A 20,391-nucleotide genomic window follows, 5' to 3' on the forward strand; every position below is an offset into this window, starting at 1 on the left:
TATGGCCAACTCATCTTTGACAAAGCAGGAAAGAATATCCAATGGAAAAAAGACAGTCTCTTTAACAAATAGTGCTGGGAGAACTGGACAGCAACATGCAGACGGTTGAAACTAGACCACTTTCTCACACCATTCACAAAAATAAACTCAAAATGGATAAAGGACCTAAATGTGAGACAGGAAACCATCAAAACCCTAGAGGAGAAAGCAGGAAAAGACCTCTCTGACCTCAGCAGTAGGAATTTCTTACTTGACACATCCCCAAAGGCAAGGGAATTAAAAGCAAAAATGAACTACTGGGACCTCATGAAGATAAAAAAAGCTTCCGCACAGCAAAGGAAACAATCAACAAAACTAAAGGCAACCAACGGAATGGGAAAAGATATTTGCAAATGACATATCGGACAAAGGGCTAGAATCCAAAATCTATAAAGTGCTCACCAAAATCCACACTCGAAAAACAAATAACCCAGTGAAGAAATGGGCAGAAAACATGAATAGACACTTCTCTAAAGAAGACATCTGGATGGCCATCAGGCACATGAAAAGATGCTCAACATCGCTCCTCATCAGGGAAATACAAATCAAAACCACACTCAGATATCACCTCACGCCAGTCAGATATCACCTCACGCCAGTCAGAGTGGCCAAAATGAACAAATCAGGAGACTATAGATGCTGGAGAGGATGTGGAGAAATGGGAACCATCTTGCACTGTTGGTGGGAATGCAAATTGGTGCAGCCACTCTGGAAAACAGTGTGGAGGTTCCTCAAAAAACTAAAAATAGACCTAACCTATGACCCAGTAGTAGCACTGCTTGGAATTTACCCAAGGGATACAGGAGTACTGATGCATAGGGGCACTTGTACCCCAATGTTTATAGCAGCACTCTCAACAATAGCCAAATTATGGAAAGAGCCTAAATGTCCATCAACTGATGAATGGATAAAGAAATTGTGGTTTATATACACAATGGAGTACTACATGGCAATGAGAAAGAATGAAATATGGCCCTTTGTAGCAACGTGGATGGAACTGGAGAGTGTGATGCTAAGTGAAATAAGCCATACAGAGAAAGACAGATACCATATGGTTTCACTCTTATGTGGATCCTAAGAAACTTAACAGAAACCCATGGGGGAGGGGAAGGAAAAAAAAAGAGGTTAGAGTGGAAGAGAGCCAAAGCATAAGAGACTGTTAAAAACTGAGAACTGAGGGTTGATGGGGGGTGGGAGGGAGGGGAGGGTGGGTGATGGGTATTGAGGAGGGCACCTTTTGGGATGAGCACTGGGTGTTGTATGGAAACCAATTTGACAATAAATTTCATATGTTGAAATTAATTAATTAAATAAATAGAGATCAAGAGACAAAAGAAAGAAAGAAAGAAAGAAAGAAAGAAAGAAAGAAAGAAAGAAAGAAAGAAAAAGAAAGAAAAAGAAAAAAAAGAACCACCTTCCTTAGGATTCCAGGCCCAGACACCCAACAGAAAACACTGACTGTCTGTTGATGGAAGGATGGATGCAAACAAGTGGGATAATTAAATGCCTCTCTGGGTGAGCCTTTCTGATGGTGTACAAGATCTGTGTGGAGTCATAACCTACACATGCATACATACTGGTTAGGTCATGGAGAAGGATGTGGCCCAAGACGAGCTCCCCTTCATCACTACTGATTCAGGGAAGAGTGAATTTGTTTGATGAAATTGATCAGCATCTTTTAACCCCTAATCTCAGAGGTCAGGGCTCAAGAATAGGCACATTACCCAGGCTCAGCCAGTTTTGTTCAGTTCTAACATTTGTGCATAAACCACCAAGGAAAAGACTGTGTTTCCTAAGGACTAGTGAAATTTGAGACACAAATCTGGAACTGCCTACTGCCTGTTGACACAAGGGAGCAGCCTCTCTGAGACTTGACAACATAAGTAACAGCAGAGCAGGAGAAGGAGAACCAAGGGTTGAGTCTTGGCTGCAAAAGTTGAGACCCTAAGTGCTCTCTTTTCTGAGAATCCAGTAACATATAATCTCTGCATCTTCCAGAGTGCTGAGTATGGAAAGAAGTACAGAATAAATAACCTCAGAGCAATGTGGCCTTCTGGATTTTTCCACTAGAGGAGGCAAACAGCCTGGGGCTCATTCTCCACAAGAGGCACTTGCAGATGAGGTGTCAGTGCAAATGACACTCAGCTGAATGCACATTCCTCCTCCCTCCTTCCTTGCAGTCCTATCCTCTCATTGAAACACACATACAGGCAACAAAACCACCTGTCAAACATGCAGCCTAGACTGCTTGTGCAAAGGCTAGTGAAGGCAAGCTCAAGCTTCATCTCACTCTCTCTGTTTTTCCTTTATAGACAACTTAGATGGTTTTTTTTTTTTTCAGTGAAAACCTTTGACATCCATTTATATGCTTGCTCAAAAGATGAAGACTTTGGATCTTAAGAACACAATAAAATCCTTCAGGGTCTCCCCCGCACCCTGAAACCACCAAGCTCAAGCCTTGTGATGGCAAGGCCTCCTTGAGATTAGCCCCCCTCTGCTTGTGGTCACTGTGTTTCTGATATCCCATTTTTGTGACAGTCCACTGGTTTCTCAGTGCATTCAGAGTATATGGCACTACCAAGAGTAACAGGAAGGGCAGTGGTGGCTTTGCACATGACAGAGAAGGGCATGACAGACTGACAACAGTCTGCTGTGCACAGAACAGACTTAGGGTGGTGACAGAGGAAGCAGGGAGCCTGGTTGGGGGACATGCCAGGCTATGGGTGATACTGGCTTGATCCAGGTGGTGTGGGAGGCAGACCAATGCTCCCCACACCCACTGCAAAGAAGCCCATGCCTTAATCCTCAGGACCTGTGGTTATGTCATCATGTTACTCTGTATGGCAAAGGTGACTTTGCAGAAGTAATTCAGGTTATGGACCCTAAGAAATGGTGACTATCTAGGACCCTAGATTCTCTAGGTGGACCCACTGAATCACATAAACCCTTAAAAACAGAAAATTTTCTCCAGCTGAAAGCAGAAAAGAAGCCTCAAAGGGAGAGTCAGAGATATTCCAGGGGCTCAGAGAGAACCCGAGGAGGGGTGGGGGTGGTAGAATAAATGGGGTGGGGAGAGTCAGAGAGATCACAGTGGGGTCAGAAGGATCCCAGGAAAGATCTGAAAGGGGAGGGAGGTATTCCCACCATGAGCAGGATTCCACACATTGTTGCTAATGCTGAGATTTGGGCCCAAGTTCCAGAATGAAGAGGCCTTCTGGAGCTAAGGGCAGCCCAGCTTACAACCAGCAAGGGATGGGGATTCAGTCTTAGAGCTGCAAGGAACTGGATCCTGGCAACAATCTGAGTAAGCTCAGAAGCAGACCCATCCCAAAGCTACCAGAAGGGAGCACAGCCTGCAGACACCTTAATCTTGGCTTCATGAGACTCTAAGCAGAGATCCATCTGAGCCACCCTTACCTGGAAGATAAGAAATATGAGATAATAAATCCCCTAAGTTTTTCTGTGTGTTATGGTAGTGATAGAAAGCTCATTCAGGTGATTCCAGGATTCCAGGACCATTCTGAAGACCTCTTGTGTTTCAGACATCTGCTAGAACTGAGTCTATTTCCATGTCAATTCTGACATCTGTCTCTACTCCTCTCCCTGATTTCCATTAGCTTCTTGCTAATTTCCCAATCCTAGACAGCTCTCCCTTCCATCCCAGTAGGCCACTCTCTGTGGAAAAATCAGCTCATACCCTCTTGGGGCTCAGGGAGTACATGTTCTTGGGGAGACAGGACAGACATACCACGTAGGAGATGCATAGCAGGCATGAGATCACAGAGGCCGAGAGAAATGTTCAGAGGGCCAGGTCCACCAGGCTGTGGCCAGATAGTAGTGCTGCCCTGAAGAAGAGGAGATTTAGGAGGCAGCAAGGAGAATGAGAAGGAAGAACCAGCTTCAACAAGACCTGGATGTGGGGTGAGTTGTACTGGAGAAGTATTTGAGAGGGACAAGACCAGATGTCTTCTCAGTGTCTACTCAGGATCAAAAGCATTCTAAAGGCTTGGAGTCTCATCTTCATCATGATCTCTGAGGTTCCCAGTGTCCCCATGAAGAAACAGGCACAGAAAAGCAACATGCTGAAATGTCGGAGCTGACAAATGAAAAGCCCAGGACTAGAACCAGCTGTTTTGACTCCAGAGAAGGACCAGAGAAGGCAAGATTCAGTCTGCATGACATATACCCGAGGCCTTTCTGTAGAAAGTCATGCAAAGCATCTGAAGGTCTTGATCAGGTGGTGAAATACAAATTCCACATCAATTATGACTTTAGACAGCCTCCTCTTGGTGTGTCACACTGACATATCCCATCATCCTGACAGCCAGCTGGCTCCTGCTCTGGGTGAGGAGACCCACCAATGAGATTCCACACCCTGGCAAGCCATCCTGTCCTGCAAATGTTTCCATGTCTACCAAGGTTGTCCCCACAGGGAAGCCCATGATCCTCAGAAGACCCTGCCTACCAGTCTCCATTGCAGGGCACACACCTCAGTGCCTGGACTGTACCTGCCCTGCCATTCCCAAACACTGCTACTCCAGGACTTAACATGGAGAGCTCTGCTTCTGGATTTTATGGAGCTTAAACACGTGATCCAGGGGCACATTCAGCAACCTGTGTGAGCTCCAAAACTAAAAAGCGATACTTTTCTTCTCTCCTGTTAGGGATTCATAATTGAAAAAAAATACCCCTTTTTTCCAGTTAAGATGGCATTCCCTAGATCAATAGCATCTCATCATACTGGAGTTGGTATGAATTCCTCAACTGCAATGTGCCACTTGCCAAAAAAATGAAAGTCCCTCATGTTGCCAAGGTGCACTGGCTCAGTAGGTAAATTTGTTCCTGAACAATTCCAGATTCGGGGAATGGAAGGGAAGGGAAAGGGCAGCAGCTTGGTCTTCTGGCTGCATGACAACTTGGGCAGGAAGAGGAGGGCTGGGTGGGGACAGAGAGGTAAAGTGAAGAGCCCCATGACTCAAACTCTTTCCTTAGAGGGAAGATGAGACAGAGAAATGAGCAAGGGCTGGGCTGGTTTCTCTCATGTATAGCAGTTGCTCAGCTTTTGTACATTTCACTCCTATCCACCTTTTTAGGAATGTAGCACGGATGGCACAATGGGGATTGCTATTCTCCAAAAGCCCTCTGTGCATTGGGATATGTCTTCACACCCTGGCCTCATTCCCCCAGACCTGCCTTTCAGTCATCCCTTTGCATTCAGCCTCCTTAATGCCTTGTAAACTGGAAGGTGGTGCATTAATTTATTAAATTTCTTTTAAGAATGCTTTCAACTATGGGTAACAGAAAACCTAGCTAACACTGGTTTACATACAAAGGGAAATAATCTCCTCCCTTGTAACAAGAAGGCTTGGGGCAGAGGTCTGGAGAATCAGTTCAGTGTCTCTTAAGTAATGTCAGAGGCAGGTCTTCGTAATTCTCTTGGCCTCTCCCTCCCATCACAGATGGTTTTATGGTTGTTATATCTAAGGTTGGAAGCATGAAGAGGAACTGATACCAACACATTTTTATCAGAAGGGCAAAATCTATGTCAACAGGCTCCAAAACAGGTTTCCCTCATGTCTTATTGGTCACCAAAATGAGACAAGCAGAGTAGATGAGCTACCAGAGCAACTATTACAGTAGAGGGACACAACAGAGAAGAGAGTGGGAGCAGTGTTGGGTCAGCCAGACCATAGGTCCTGCACAAACATTGGAAATAGAGTATATCAGTGGGCATAGTGGAAAGAATGCTAGCTTTGGTTCTGAAGACCTCCATCGAAATCCAAATCTGCTAAGCTGTATAACCATGAGTAGTCACTGACCAGCTCTGTATGGTTTGGGTTGTAAGGAAAGGAAATTGCAAAACAGGAAGGTGTTGGTAATATAGGTGTTATGACAGGGAGTCAAAAGTGGAGCAAGTCAGGACTCATTGTTTGTTTCAGAGCTCAGTTGCATTGTCCAGGACCAGTTATCTCCACCTGTGTGCTCTGTCACTCATCAACACTGTCTTGGCCCCACACTCAGGCTGGAAATGACTCCAGGTATCTCATTACCACATGACAGGGGACAGTATCCAGAGAAAGAAGTAGGACCAGTCTCTTGCCTAAGGTTTGTTCTCAGGATCAGGGAAATCATTACCAGGATCCCCTCTATACCCACAGAATAACTCCTTCATGTCTCCTTGACTCAAATGTCTTTGACACAGAGCAAGAATCCATCTGGCTGTCTCTGACTCACATTACTGGGGAAGAAATGTAGAGGAGACATGTGAATAAAATGAGGACAGTCACCACTTTTCCTGGGCATCTCATAGGATAGTTGGGGTTCACATAAGGTTAAGAATGTGAGGATACTATTCAGATGCCAATGGTTGTTGCAGCAATTTAATAAGATGCTAACAGACTTTTGATGGTATTCCATGTATGGCATGGTTTCCGTGTGGTAGAGAGAAAGAGGTCCTAGGTGTCACTACTGTGGATTCCAAGTTCTTAGATTTAGTAGTTGTATGACACTGGGCAAGTTTCTAAGCCTCTTTGAGTTCTAAAATTTCACAAAGATGGCATTTGTATGTATACACTCATGTAATGCTTTTACTCTGGAAAATTTGCTTCTATTATTTCTTGGATAAATTCCTTCTTTCATTTCATTCTGTCCTTCCTGAGATTTTTCTAGAAGTTAAATATGGGATTTCCCATAATGAACTTTTATGTGTATTATTTTTCTTCTGTAATTTATTCTTTGACTTTTGCCTCTAGAATCTGGGCTATTTGTTTGATTTTATTTCTGTCAGCCTACCTATGTTTATTTCGCTTAGTAATTATGGATTTAATCATTTTTTCCTCTGGCTTTTCCCTTTTTTTATTCTTGTAATTGAGGTTTTATTTTGAGGTAATTTTACCTTCATATGAAGTTGTAAGGAATAATATAAAGAGATCCCATGTACCATTTACCAGTTTTCCTCAATGGTAATAGAATTCAAAACCATAGTACTATGTCACAATCAGAATACTGACATTGATACACTCAATATACAGAAAATTTTCATCAACACAATGATCTCTCCTGTTACCCTTTTATAGCCATACCCACTTCCTTCCACATTGCCCTGTACTTAACTCCTCACCACCACTAATCTATAACTTTAGATTCTTCATTCTATAACTATAATTTCAAGAATATCATATAAATGGAAACACGGAGTCTGTAACCTTTGAGATTTACTGTTTTCACTCCACATAATTCCCTGAAGATTCATCAAGGTTGCCATGTATGTCAATATTTCATTTCTTTTTATTGTTGAGTAGCATTCCATGGTAGGGATGTAACACAGTTTATTGAAGTACATCTGGTTTGTTTCTACCTTTTAGGTATCACAAACAAAGCTTCCATAAACTTCCATAAACTTCCAAGCTATAAATGTAGCTTCCTACATTTATATGTAGGTTTTGGGTGAATATAAATTTTCATTTCTCTAGAATAAATGTCCAGGAATGCAATTGCTGGGTTTTATGATAGTTTCAAGGTTTAGTTTTTTTAAGACATTGACAAACTATTCTCCAGAGAGATGGTACCATTATATAGCCCCAATGATAATGTATAAGTGTTAAAGTTTCCCCACATACTTGTCAATATTTGGTGTTGTTACTATTTTTTATTTTAGCCATTCTTATAGGTATGTGATGATATCTTATTATAGTTTTAATTTACATTTCTCTAATGGCTGATAACATTACACATCCTTAAAAATGGTAAAAAAATGTCAATTGTATGCCATATACATTTTTCCACATTTTTCAAAAAAGTAATTCCAAACCCTGAGTCAATGAGAGAGGGTCCCTGACAGAGTAAGTGTAGAGTTAACACTCAGTACAACTGGGTATCTGCAATCAAGGAACAAGTATCATTCAATGACTAGAGCTACTAGGGTACAAAGATTCCAAGGCTTAATATATTTATGATTCATTACAGCTGTGTTCCTGCTTTAAGAGGGACCTCAGTCAACAAATGTTTATTGATATTTTAGGTTAATAGCCATATAAATGGTCCATGTTAAATTCTGTCCTTGATAATCCCATCCACATTCCTTCTACACGTTCTGGGGAATCAGCACTACCTAGAGGCTTCTCACTGCTTGAGACCTGGCTCAAAACTTTCTTCTCTGGAGAACCTTTTCTGACTTTCTCTCTAGTATCTCTCTCTCTCTCTCTCTCTCTCTCTCTCTCTCTCTTTCTCTCTCTCTGATGCTCCCTCAGCACTCTATGCATGCTGCCATTAGAAGACATATCTGTTTAAGGTGTTACCTTAGCTTAGGTGACCATCTCCCCAGTCAAGAGCACAGTGTCAGGTTATAGCAGAGGCTCAAGAAGGTTTCATGAACAAATTCCCACAGAAAGGACACATTTCCAGGTTACTCTGGTTCTGTTTCTATCACTGATGTTAAATGTAGCTGTGAACACAATTATTGCTTTTCCTGGGGTTAATGCTTAAATGGGGGCATTTTAACAGGTGTGTAGTCTCATAAGAACTTGAGATCTCAGCTGCTGAATTAGGTGAATTGGCTGTCTCCAGAAATCATAGCACTTCATTGAATAACATTAATCCCCTTTTGTAAACAAAGAGATAAAATAAGTTGAAAGTTATTGATTTAATAGTCACAGATCAATCAAAGAACAAAGGCACACTGGATTATCTAAGCATGCCTGGATAAGAGAATAAAAAGTTAAAATGTGTCTTGTGTGTTTATATAAGATTCTTCAAAATCCTCTTTTGTTCCCAAAGGTGATTAGGCCTCCTAAATATGAGAAGGACTCTAATACAGCTCCCTCAAAAGATTATCGAAGCCCTTCTGTTTGCTTATCAGAGGTCAGTCTCTACTGACACTTTCTCTAATTCACCTTTCAATTTCTCCAAAGGACAATACCCCTTTCCAAAAAAGAAAAATCTTTAATCTTTATTCTTACTCTTAGGTTAGAGTCTCTAGTTCTTTGCTTACCCACTCATCACTTCTTCCCTAACCCCTTACAGAGGGAATAAGACTGCAACTGAAGATGACTTCTGATTCAAAATGTTTCTAAATATAAACCACATCTGTGTAGGTACAGTGTGGATGCAGCATGGGAGCACATTTACTTTGAGATGTCAATAATGATTGTCCTCAGGTTGCCAAGTAGGAATGTCAGGAGAAGTTCTGCAGAGAGTAGAAAGTGACAGGCCTTGTAGAGAAACAAAACAGCTCTAGAATTGGCTCAAAGCTGAAGATGGGTTTCCACTCTGTAAATCATCCAGACTCTCTTTAATATACTTTCAATTTGGCATGTACTAACCATCACTTCACGCTCACTACAGCATTAGCAACCCCTTCCCTCCATACATCAGTACCCCCTTACCTCCCAGGCAGGCGCCAAGGGCCAGGGCATACATGAGTGGTGGTGCAGGCAGGCTGACCTCGGGGTCTTGGCTGAGGTTCAGGAGTACAGGAATCTGTAGAGGAAAAGAACACTAAAATCATATCCATGGAAGCCCAGAAAAGCTTCCCATAGTGTGATTGACTTGCAAGATCCAAAGCATTTTTTTTCACAAACTATAAGAAGCATCGGATGTTCAAAAGGAAACCAAAGTAAACTTCAGAATCCACAAAACCTTGAGTTTGAGCCCACTGGTATGTTTTTGTTTACACCTATATGACCAGCTAACTGGTCCTCTTTTTCCTCAGCTACCCTGACTACTGTTGTGGATCTTAAATGGGGTACCATCCTATAGAACCTCCTACAGTGGCTGGGACCATAACTATAACCATCTAAGTAGCATTTCTTAGCCCTGCAGTGGACCAAGTCCTATACTAACCCCATGCACATATAATTTTATTTAATCCTCAAACATCCTTCTGGTGTATTTGTTATTCCTTCAATTGATAGATGAGGAAATCAAGGCATGGAGAGACCCATAGCTTATAAGTGGCCAAACTGGAACCTGAACACAGTCCTCTGATTCCAAACTGGTAAAGTTGTGCTAAACCACTTCACACCAGTGCCCTCTGGGCAGTATTCCCAATCCTGTTTATGTTAATTATATGATAACAGTTATCATAATCAACAACCAGAAAGTAGAATTCTCTAGTCAATCATGCACATTTTGACAAAGATAAATTTCACATTATTGTAATCAAAGAAACATGTAGTAGTTGTAAAGTTTCTGTAACGAATTTGTGTCCCAACAGCATGCCCCCTTGTGGCTCTTGTTGCTAATGTAGGAGAAGGAACTGGGAGTAGGGAGTGAAGTGGAATGTAGCCATGAGGTCTGCTTCCAGTTCACTTAGGGGGAATGTCTATGATGTCACTGTTAGGCATCTAAAGGCAGCTCATGAGATGTTACGGAGGGACCCTTGTACCTGTTGCCTCAGAGCAGTTGCCTTGTGTAAATGTCTTTAAAGAGCTGGAGGAGGAGGGTTCCATTGGTAAACCATTCAAAAAGCATTTCCCAAAGTCACAAGCAGAAAGTTGAAACCAATGTGGAGACATGTAAGTGACATGTGATTTCATTGCAGTAGAGAATCAGGGGACGGCAGAACCATGCTCTGGTAGATAACAGATCACCTGATATCATAAAAAGTAATGCCTCATTGTTTATCTAGGAAGAGTGGATCACTCCCTTGTCTTTATCCCTGCAGTAGGACTTCATGTGTATGCTTCTGCAGTGGCCCCCAGGGGGCAGATGGATCTACTTCCCCACCCCAACTGACACTGGGCTTGGCCCATGGCTTGCTTTACCAAAGATTGGTAAGTGGTCTAGAAAGAAGCATCTCACATTACTGCAAGCCTCTCCAGAGCTTCGGGTTCAGCCATGAGAAGAGCATGCATTAGGAAGTGCTACTGATCTATGGACTCGCCAGAAGGAAGACACATTTAGGGGGCCCCATGAGCCCCAGCAGAGAGCACTGACCAGAAGGCTGTAGTCAACCTGCACCTATTCACCTACTGTATACACTCCTCTCTGCTAGACTACTGCATACACTCCTACTGCACATGTTGCTCTGCCAGCCCTGCATATAGCTCTCCAGATTTGCCTTGTAAGGTCTGAGAAATAGCACTTACTGTTTGTTGGATCACAAGGGGCATTTTGAAAAGCTCACTTTTTCATTTTCAGTAGCCCCAAATATTTACTGGAAGAGAAATGAGTAACATCTTGGGAAAGCTATCTGATGCAGAAACAGAAACTCCTGACACAGGGGGCCCCTGAGCAGTCTTCACAGCATGTTTCACTCTTTGATTTTGTTGTCTCATAATGAACCCAAATGTTATAGATGCAGTCTCTAACTTGAAGTTTTGGTTCTTGGAGGAGCAAGCAAAGGGCAGCTTCTCACAGCACTTGGGCGTCTCTCCTCTGGAACTTTCCCTTACTTTCCCGAAGTGACTGATTTTTTTATGACACATTATGCCCATAGCTTACTCCCATCATCACATATAACACACATCTTCTTCCTCCACCAGGTTGGGACCATATTCTCTTGTCCATATTCATTTCTGCCTTTTTTTTCAGACATTTAAATTTTATTCTTTATTTTTTAAAATTTACATCCAAATTAGTTAGCAAATAGTGAAACAATGATTTCAGGAGTAGATTCCTTAATGCCCCTTACCCATTTAGCCCGTACCCCCTCCCACAACCCCTCCAGTAACCCTCAGTTTGTTCTCCATATTTAAGAATCTCTTCTGTTTTCCCCCCTCCCCGTTTTTATATTATTTTTGTTTCCTTTCCCTTATGTTCATATGTTTTGTCTCTTAAAGTCCTCATAACAGTGAAGTCATATGATTTTTGTCTTTCTCTGACTGACTTCTTTCACTTAGCATAATACCCTCCAGTTCCATCCATGTAGTTGCAAATGGCAAGATTTCATTCCTTTTGATTTCTGAGTAACACTCCGTTGTGTATATATACCACATCTTCTTTATCCATTCATCCATCGATGGACATTTGGGCTCTTTCCATACTTTGGCTATTGTTGATAGTGCTGCTATAAACATGGGGGTGTATGTGTCCCTTCGAAACAGCACTCCTGTATCCCATGGATAAATGCCTAGTAGTGCGATTGCTGGGTCGTAGGGTAGTTCTATTTTTCATTTTTTGAGGAACCTGCATACTGTTTTCCAGAGTGGCTGCACCAGCTTGCATTCCCACCAACAATGCAAAAGAGATCCTCTTTCTCTGAATCCTCGCCAACATCTGTTGTTGCCCGAGTTGTAAATGTTAGCCATTCTGACAGGTGTTAGGTGGTATCTCATTGTGGTTTTGATTTGTATTTCCCTGATGAGGAGTGATGTTGAACATTTTTTCATGTGTCGGTTGGCCATCTGGATGTCTTCTTTGGAGAAGTGTCTATTCATGTATTTTGCCCATTTCTTCACTGGATTATTTGTTTTTTGGGTGTTGAGTTTCATAAGGTCTTTGTAGATTTTGGATACTAACCCTTTATCTGATATGTCGTTTGCAAATATCTTTTCCCATTACCTTGGTTGCTTTTAGTTTTGCTGATTATGTCCTTCATTGTGCAGAAGCTTTTTATTTTGATGAGGTCCCAGTAGTTCATTTTTGCTTTTGTTTCCCTTGCCTCCGGAGGCATGTTGAGTAAGAAGTTGCTGTGGCCAAGATCAAAGAGGTTTTTGTGTGCTTTCTCCTCGAGGATTTTGTTGGCTTCCTGTCTCACATTAGGGTCTTTCATCCACTTTGAGTTTATTTTTGTGTATGGTGTAAGAAAGTGGTCCAGGTTCATTCTTCTGCATGTCGTTGTCCAGTTTTCCCAGCACCACTTGCAGAAGAGACTGTCTTTATTCCATTGGATATTCTTTCCTGCTTTGTCAAAGATTAGTTGCCCATACGTTTGTGGGTCCATTTCTGGGTTTTCTATTCTGTTCCATTGATCTGAGTGTCTGTTCTTGTGCCAGTACCATACTGTCTTGATGATTACAGCTTTGTAGTATATAGCTTGAATTCTGGGATTGTGATGCCTCCTGCTTTGGTTTTCTTTTTGAAGATTGCTTTGGCTATTCAGGGTCTTTTCCGGTTCCTTAGAAATTTTAGGATTATTTGTTCTAGCTCTGTGAAGAATGCTGGTGTTACTTTGATAGGGATCATGTTAAATATGTAGATTACTTTGGATAGTATTGACATTTTAACAATATTTGTTCTTCCTATCCAGGAGCATGGAATCTTTTTCCATTTTCTTGTGTCTTCCTCAATTTCTTTCATAAGCTTTCTATAGTTTTCAGTGTATAGATTTTTCACCTCTTTGGTTAGATTTATTCCTAGGTATTTTATGGTTTCCGGTGCAACTGTAAATGAGATCGATTCCTTGATTTCTCTTTCTGTCACTTCATCATTGATGTATAGGAATGCAACCGATTTCTGTGCATTGATTTTATATCCTGAAACTTTGCTGAATTCATGAATCAGTTCTAGCAGTTTTTTGGTGGAATCTTTTGGGTTTTCCATATAGAGTATCATGTCATCTGCAAAGAGTGAAAGTTTGACCTCCTTCTGGCTGATTTGGATGCCTTTTATTTCTTTGTGTTGTCTGATTGTAGAGGCTAAGACTTCCAATACTATGTTGAATAATAGTGGCAAGAGTAGACATCACTGTCTTGTTCCTGACCTTAGAAAAACTGACAGCTTTCCCCCATTGAGGATGATATTAGCTTTGGGTTGCTCATATATGGCTTGTATGATCTTGAGGTATGATCCTTCTATCCCTACTTTCTTGAGGGTTTTTATCAAGAAAAGATGCTGTAGCTTCTCAAATGCTTTTTTCGCATCTATTGAGAGGATCATATGGTTCTTGTCCTTTCTTTTATTGATGTGATGAATCACATTAATTGTTTTGTGGATATTGAACCAACCCTGCATCCCAGGTATAAATCCCACTTGGTCGTGGTGAATAATTTTTTTAATGTATTGTTGGATCCGGTTGGCTAATATCTTGTGCAGGACTTTTGCATCCATGTTCATCAGGGAAATTGGTCTATAGTTCTCCTTTTCATTGGGGTCTCTCTCTGGTTTTGGAATCAGGGTAATGCTGGATTCATAGAAAGAGTTTGGAAGTTTTCCTTCCATTTCTATTTTTTGGAACAGCTTCAAGAGAATAGATGTTAACTCTTCCTTAAATGTTTAGTAGAATTCCTCTGGAAAGCCATCTGGCTCTGGACTCTTGTTTTTTGCGAGATTTTTGATTACTAATTCAATTTCCTTACTGGTTATGTCATTTGTGTCTGAAAACATTTAATAATTATTCACAAATGACCTGTGGCTGCAGCACTCTATTAATGCTATGTCCACATAGCAGTTAATATAAGAGACAAAGTTCCCTGCCCTCATTGAGTTTACATGAGAGTAAGCAGAGAGAGAGAAAAATTTTAATAATAAATAAGGATGTCATAGAAGATGCCAGAGTAGGAAGCTCCAGAAATCCATCCTTCCACCTAAATAATTACTGAACAGTTGGCAACTATCTGAAGTAACTGCATACAGTTTCTAGGGCTATCATAACCAAGTAGCTTGAAAGAACAGAAATACATTGTCTGAAAGTGGTGAAAACTAGAAGTCTGAAATCATGTTAGTAGGCCATGCTTTCCCTGACAACTCTAGGGGACCATCCTTTGCTGCCTCATCTAGTTTCTGGTAATTGCCAACAATTCTTGCTCATAGGTGCCTCACTCCAGTGACATAGCTAACTTTGCTTTGTGTATCTTTACATGTTCTTCCTTCTTTGCATATCTGCTTCTATGTCCACATTCCCACTTTTATTATAACACAAGTCATATTGGATTAGGGCTCATCCTAATGAACTAATTTAAGATCTGTATACAGACCCTATGTCCAAATAAATTCACAATTTCAGGAACCTGGGATAAGGACTTTAACCTATCTTTTGGAGAAATGCAATTCAATCATACATACCTTCTTTATTGCACTTCGTTTTATGGTGCTTCATAGATATTGCAGTTTTTACAAATTTAAGGTCTGTGGCAACCCTGAATGGAGCAAGTCAATTGGCATGCCATTTCTCCAACAGCATTTGTTCACTTTGGGTCTCTGTGTTACATTTTGGTAATTTTTACAATATTTCAAACTTTTTCATTATTATTATTATTGTTATGGTAATCTTTGATCAGTGATCTTTGATGTTACTATTGTAATTTCTTTGGGACACCACAAATCACGCCTATATAAGATAGTACAATTAATTGATAAATGTTGTGTGTGTTCTGATCGCTCCACTGACCAGCTATTCTCCCATCTCTCTCCCTTTCCTCAGGCCTTCCTATTATTTGAGACATAACAATATTGAAATTAGTTCATATAATAACACCACAGTGGTCTCTAAGTGTTAAAGTGAAAGGAAGAATTTCACATCTCTCACTTTAAAAAAAAAGCTAGAAATTATAAGCTTAGTGAGGAAGGTATGACAAAAGCCAAGATAGGCTAAAATCTAGGCTTCTTGCACTGAACAGCCAAGCTATGAATGAAAAGGAAAAATTTTTGAATAAAATTAAAAGTGCTACTCCGGTGAACACAAAAATGATAAGAAAGTGAAACAGCCTTATTGGTGATATGGAGAAAGTTTGAATCATCTGGATAGATCAAACCAGTAACAACATTCCCTTAAGATAAAGTCTAATCCAAAGCAAGACCCTGACTCTCTTCAATTCTATGAAGGCTGAAAGAGGTGAAGAAGTTGCAGAAAAAAAGTTTGAAGCTAGCAGAGGTTGGTTCATGTGGCTTAAGGTAAAGAAGCTGTCTTCATAACATGAAAGTACAGGGTGAAACAGAATGTGCTGATGTAGAAGCCACAACAGGTTATCCAGGAGATCTAGCTCAGATAATTAATGAAGGTGACTACTATACTAAATAATACATTTTCAGTGTAGACAAAACAGCCTTCTATTGGAAGAAGATGCCATCTAGCAGTTTCCTAGCTAGAGAGGAGAAGTCAATGCCTAGCTTCAAAGTTTCAAAGAGGCTGACTCTCCTGCTAGGGTCTAATACAGCTGGTAATTTTAGTTGAAGCCAATGTTCATTTACTATTTGAAAAATCCTAGGGCCCTTCAGAATTATGCTAAATCTAATCTGCCTGTGCTCTATAAATGGAATTGCAGTCTTGCTGACAGTGCATTTGTTTTCTTTCTTTCTTTTTTTTTTTTTTTTTACTTACTTATTTATTTATTTATTTTTAAGACAGAGAGAAACAGAGCATGAACAGGGGAGGGGAAGAGAGAGAGGGAGACACAGAATCCGAAACAGGCTCCAGGCTCTGAGCTGTCAGCACAGAGCCCAACGCGGGGCTCGAACTCATGGACCATGAGATCATGAACTGAGCCGAAGTCAGACGCTTAACCAACCAAGCCACCCAGGCGCCCCTGCATTTGTTTTCAAAATGGTTTAGTGAATATTTTAAGCCCACTGCTAAGACCTACTGCTAGGGGAAAAAAAAGATTTTTTTTCAAAATATTATTGCTCATTGATAATGTACCGGGTCACACAAAAGCTCTGATGGAGATTTACAATGACATTATTGTTTTTATGCCTACTAACTAACATCCATTCTGCAGCCCATGGGTCAAGAAATAATTTTAACTTTCAAGTCTTACTATTTAAGAAAAACGTTTTTCTAAGACTATAACTTCCATAGATAGTGATCACTCTGATGGCTCTGTGCAAAGTCAATTGGAAACATTATGGAAAGGATTCACCATTCTAGATGCCAAAGAGAACATTCATGTTTTGCGGGAAGAGGTCAAAATATTAACATGAACAGGAGTTTGGAAGAAGTTGATTCCAACCCTCATGGATGACTTTGAGAGGTTCAAGACATCAGAGGAGGAAGTAACTGTAGATGTAGTGGAAATATCAAGAGAACTAGAAGTGGAACCTGAAGATGTGACTGAATTGTTGCAATCTCATGATAAAAATTTAACTGATGAGGAGTTGCTTCTTATAGACGAGCAAACAAAATGGTTTCCCGAGATGGAATCTACTCCTGGTGAAAAGGTTGTGAAGACTGTTGAAATGATAACAAAGGACGTAGAATATTACATAAACTTAGTTGTTAAAACAGCAGTAGGGTTTGAGAGGACTGACTCAAATTTTGAAAGAAGTTCTAGTGTGGGTAAAATGTTATCAAAGAACATCACATGCTACAGAGAAATTATTCATGAAGAGTCAATTGACGTGGCAAGCTTCATTGTTTTCTTGTTTTAAGAAATTGCCACAACAACCCCCAATCTTCAGCAACTACCACCCTGAACAGTCAGCAGCCATCAACATGGAGGTAATTTCCTCCACCAGCAAGATTATAACTTGATGAAAGCTCAGATGCTGGTTAGCATTATTATCAGCAATAAAGAATTTTTAAATTAAGATATGTACATTATTTTCTAGATATAATGTTATTGCACAATTAATAGACTACAGTATAGTGTAAATATAACTTTTATATTCACTGAAAAATCAAAAAAGCATTTGATACACTGTATTGCAATATTTGTTTTATTGTGTGGTCTGGAATCAGACCCACAAATGTCCCTGAAGTATTCTTGTAACTATTTTGGAAATATGGAGTGTGGAAAACCACTTGCAGGAGCCAAGGAAGAGATTAATAAAGAGGTTGATTAATTTTGGCCTTTTTTATACTGGTTACTATTCTCCATGCTCCCATCCCTGTGGCAGATAACAATGGAGGTAGCAATCTACCTTTATAGTGCAAATTCCTGCTAGCAAGGTGGACAAGGTGGATCCTGTCCTCCAAAAAATTGGGTGTGTGTGTTGATTACTGATCACTGTGTTTGATCACTAAGGGGTTAGCACAGAGGCTAGCCACTGTTTTAATCCCTGAGGGATGAGGCAGTTTCCAGATTTAATGAAACTACTTGTTTCCCCACACTTTTGGGAGCGAAACACTTAAGAAAATGTTTTTCAAAATAGTGGTTTACCATAGAGATAATAGAAGAGAAACATCAATGGCCACACACAATAAGAAATGCACACTGTGCAAAAAAATATTGGAAAAGTCAGAAGTTAATGGTTCTAGTTTCTCAATAAGTGACATTTAATAATCCCTGAGGAGTGGGGGAATTAAATCTCCTGGGATATTACAACATAATACTCAAAACTCCCAGTTCTTAACAAAAAAAACTTATAAAACATACAAATAAATAGGAAAATATGGCCCATTCACAGCTGAAGAAATTAAAAATAATGATAGAAACCCAGACATTAGAATTATTAGTCAAAGATGTTAAATCACCTGTCTTAAATGTGTTCAATGAACAAAAGGAAATCATAGACAAAGGACAAAAAGAAATCAAGAAAATGTTGCATAAATAAAATAAGAATATCAATAAATAAAAGTTATTAAAAAATTAAATTATAAAAAGGAATGAATTACACATTCTGGAGCTGAAAACTACCATAACTGAAATAAAAACTCATAAGAACTCACAGCATATTTGAGCATGCAGAAGAAAGGGTCAGCAAACTTGAAGGTAAGAAGTTCAAAATTATCAAGTCTGAGGAGAAGAAGGAAAAGTGAATGAAAAAAAATTAAGAGAGCCTGTGAAACTGTAAGAACCATCAAACATAGCAATATATGTATTATAGGAGCCCCAGAAGAAGATAGAAAAAAAGAGGCAGAGAAAATATTTGAAGAAATACTGTCCAAAAACTTTCCAAATCTGAGGAAATACATGAATATACATGTCCAAGGAACTCCATGAACCACAAGCAGGATAACTCAAGGAGACCTACACTAAGACAGCTTATAGTCAAATGATCAAATCCAAAAGACAAAGAGAAAATACTTAAAGCATCAAGAGAGGAACAATTCATCTCATAAAAGAGATAATCAAAGTCACATTGCCAAGATGGTGGACTATAAGACCCAGCCTCTGTATCCTCTCAAAGATGAACAATTAGACAGCAATCCACAAACAAAAGCAGCTGTGAGATAAGACTATGGTCCACTTAAGAAATGTTAGTGGAACCTGAGAAAACCTGAGAAAACCACACGAAAGATAAGGAAAAAGTTTAATTTTACCTGTGTCATCCATTGGCCAAGCCAGCACTGCTCAGTTCCAAGAGGTAACTTCTTAGCTAGAATGAGGTCCCCACACCAGGAAAGAAAGTGTATTGAGCAACATACTTACCCAGACTTTCAGGGCACCACACAAAGTACCCACTTGAATTTCACCCCACCCAGAAACCTGGCAAACCTGAGACATACAGAGATGGCTATGAACAAGGAAGAAAAGCAGGATCCACCAGTATCGGCTACACAGAAAGGCAGACTGCAGTTCATAGTGACCTGATCTGCAGAGGACTCTGGTAGCTTTGACCCCTGAAGACACTAATGGCCAGAATGGTTGTCGCAGACCCCTGAAGATTTACCACAGGTATTTGTGTTCCCCACAGGTATTTGTGTTCCCTGACACCAGCCACCTGAATCCCTCCTCACTTCCTCTCTGCTAGCCCCACCCATATCCCAGGACCTGCATCAGTAGCCAGCCCAGGCTGCTGCAACTGTGCAAGTGCGAAACACAAGCCTATACCCCTACAGCTGACTCCCACCCCTGTGCATATGCTCAGGGCTAGCCCCTCCAGCTGTCTACTCACGTATTGCTGGCCTGATATGTGTCACTGACTTCTACTGCCACATGCACACACATGGCAAGATCCTGTAGTCACAGGAGTGCATACCAGTAGCCAAGGCTCCCATACAAACTTGTGGGCCTACATTTGGCCTTATCTCCTGTCAGTGGTCTGCACCACTGGGCTCACCTGCAGGTAGCCCTTCCAGCTGTACACCTACATGCCCCTAGCCTATCTCCTAAAACTAGCCTCCCATCATGCACCTGTGGCAAGAACAAGTAGCTATGGTAGTACACACAGACAACCAGAGCCTCTGCAGCTGCAGTGTAACCTCGGTTGGCCATACCCCTTGATGCTTCTCCTGGCCCCCACAACTATGTGTATATTTGCAAATGGCCCTTGCCACCACAAGGCACTTGCAGCTTCCCCCTGCAATGAATTACGTGCTCATCATCAGCTCTGACCACCACTTCTGCTAACTCTGGCCCCTAACCACAGAACCTGGAAGCACAACAGCCTTTGTAGCCTCTGTGGACCACCCATGAGTCACCAAGGACCACACAGTGTCAACGCTGTGGACTTCAGCAGGCTGAGCTAACATTACCATATACCCCAGAACAGAGCTGTAACACTTTCCCAACACTCCATACCCTCAACCACTATACCTAGGTCACAACACACTCCAGCATGCCCTCACCTAAAGGTAAAAGTCTTTCCTTACAT

The 20,391-nt window shown here is 40.9% G+C and overlaps 1 protein-coding gene across 1 annotated transcript in view; it reads right to left on the bottom strand.

Moving 5' to 3' along the window:
* Positions 1-20,391, bottom strand: part of OCA2 (OCA2 melanosomal transmembrane protein) — a 504,847-nt gene that overhangs the window by 164,426 nt on the left and 320,030 nt on the right. Inside the window, exon 22 of the mRNA XM_045448936.1 lies at positions 9,423-9,516. Coding sequence (XP_045304892.1) covers positions 9,423-9,516 — 94 coding nt within the window. The remainder of the gene's footprint in view (positions 1-9,422; positions 9,517-20,391) is intronic.

This window comes from Leopardus geoffroyi, chromosome B3 (genome assembly GCF_018350155.1).
Source record: "Leopardus geoffroyi isolate Oge1 chromosome B3, O.geoffroyi_Oge1_pat1.0, whole genome shotgun sequence".
NCBI classification, from domain to species: Eukaryota; Metazoa; Chordata; class Mammalia; order Carnivora; family Felidae; genus Leopardus; species Leopardus geoffroyi.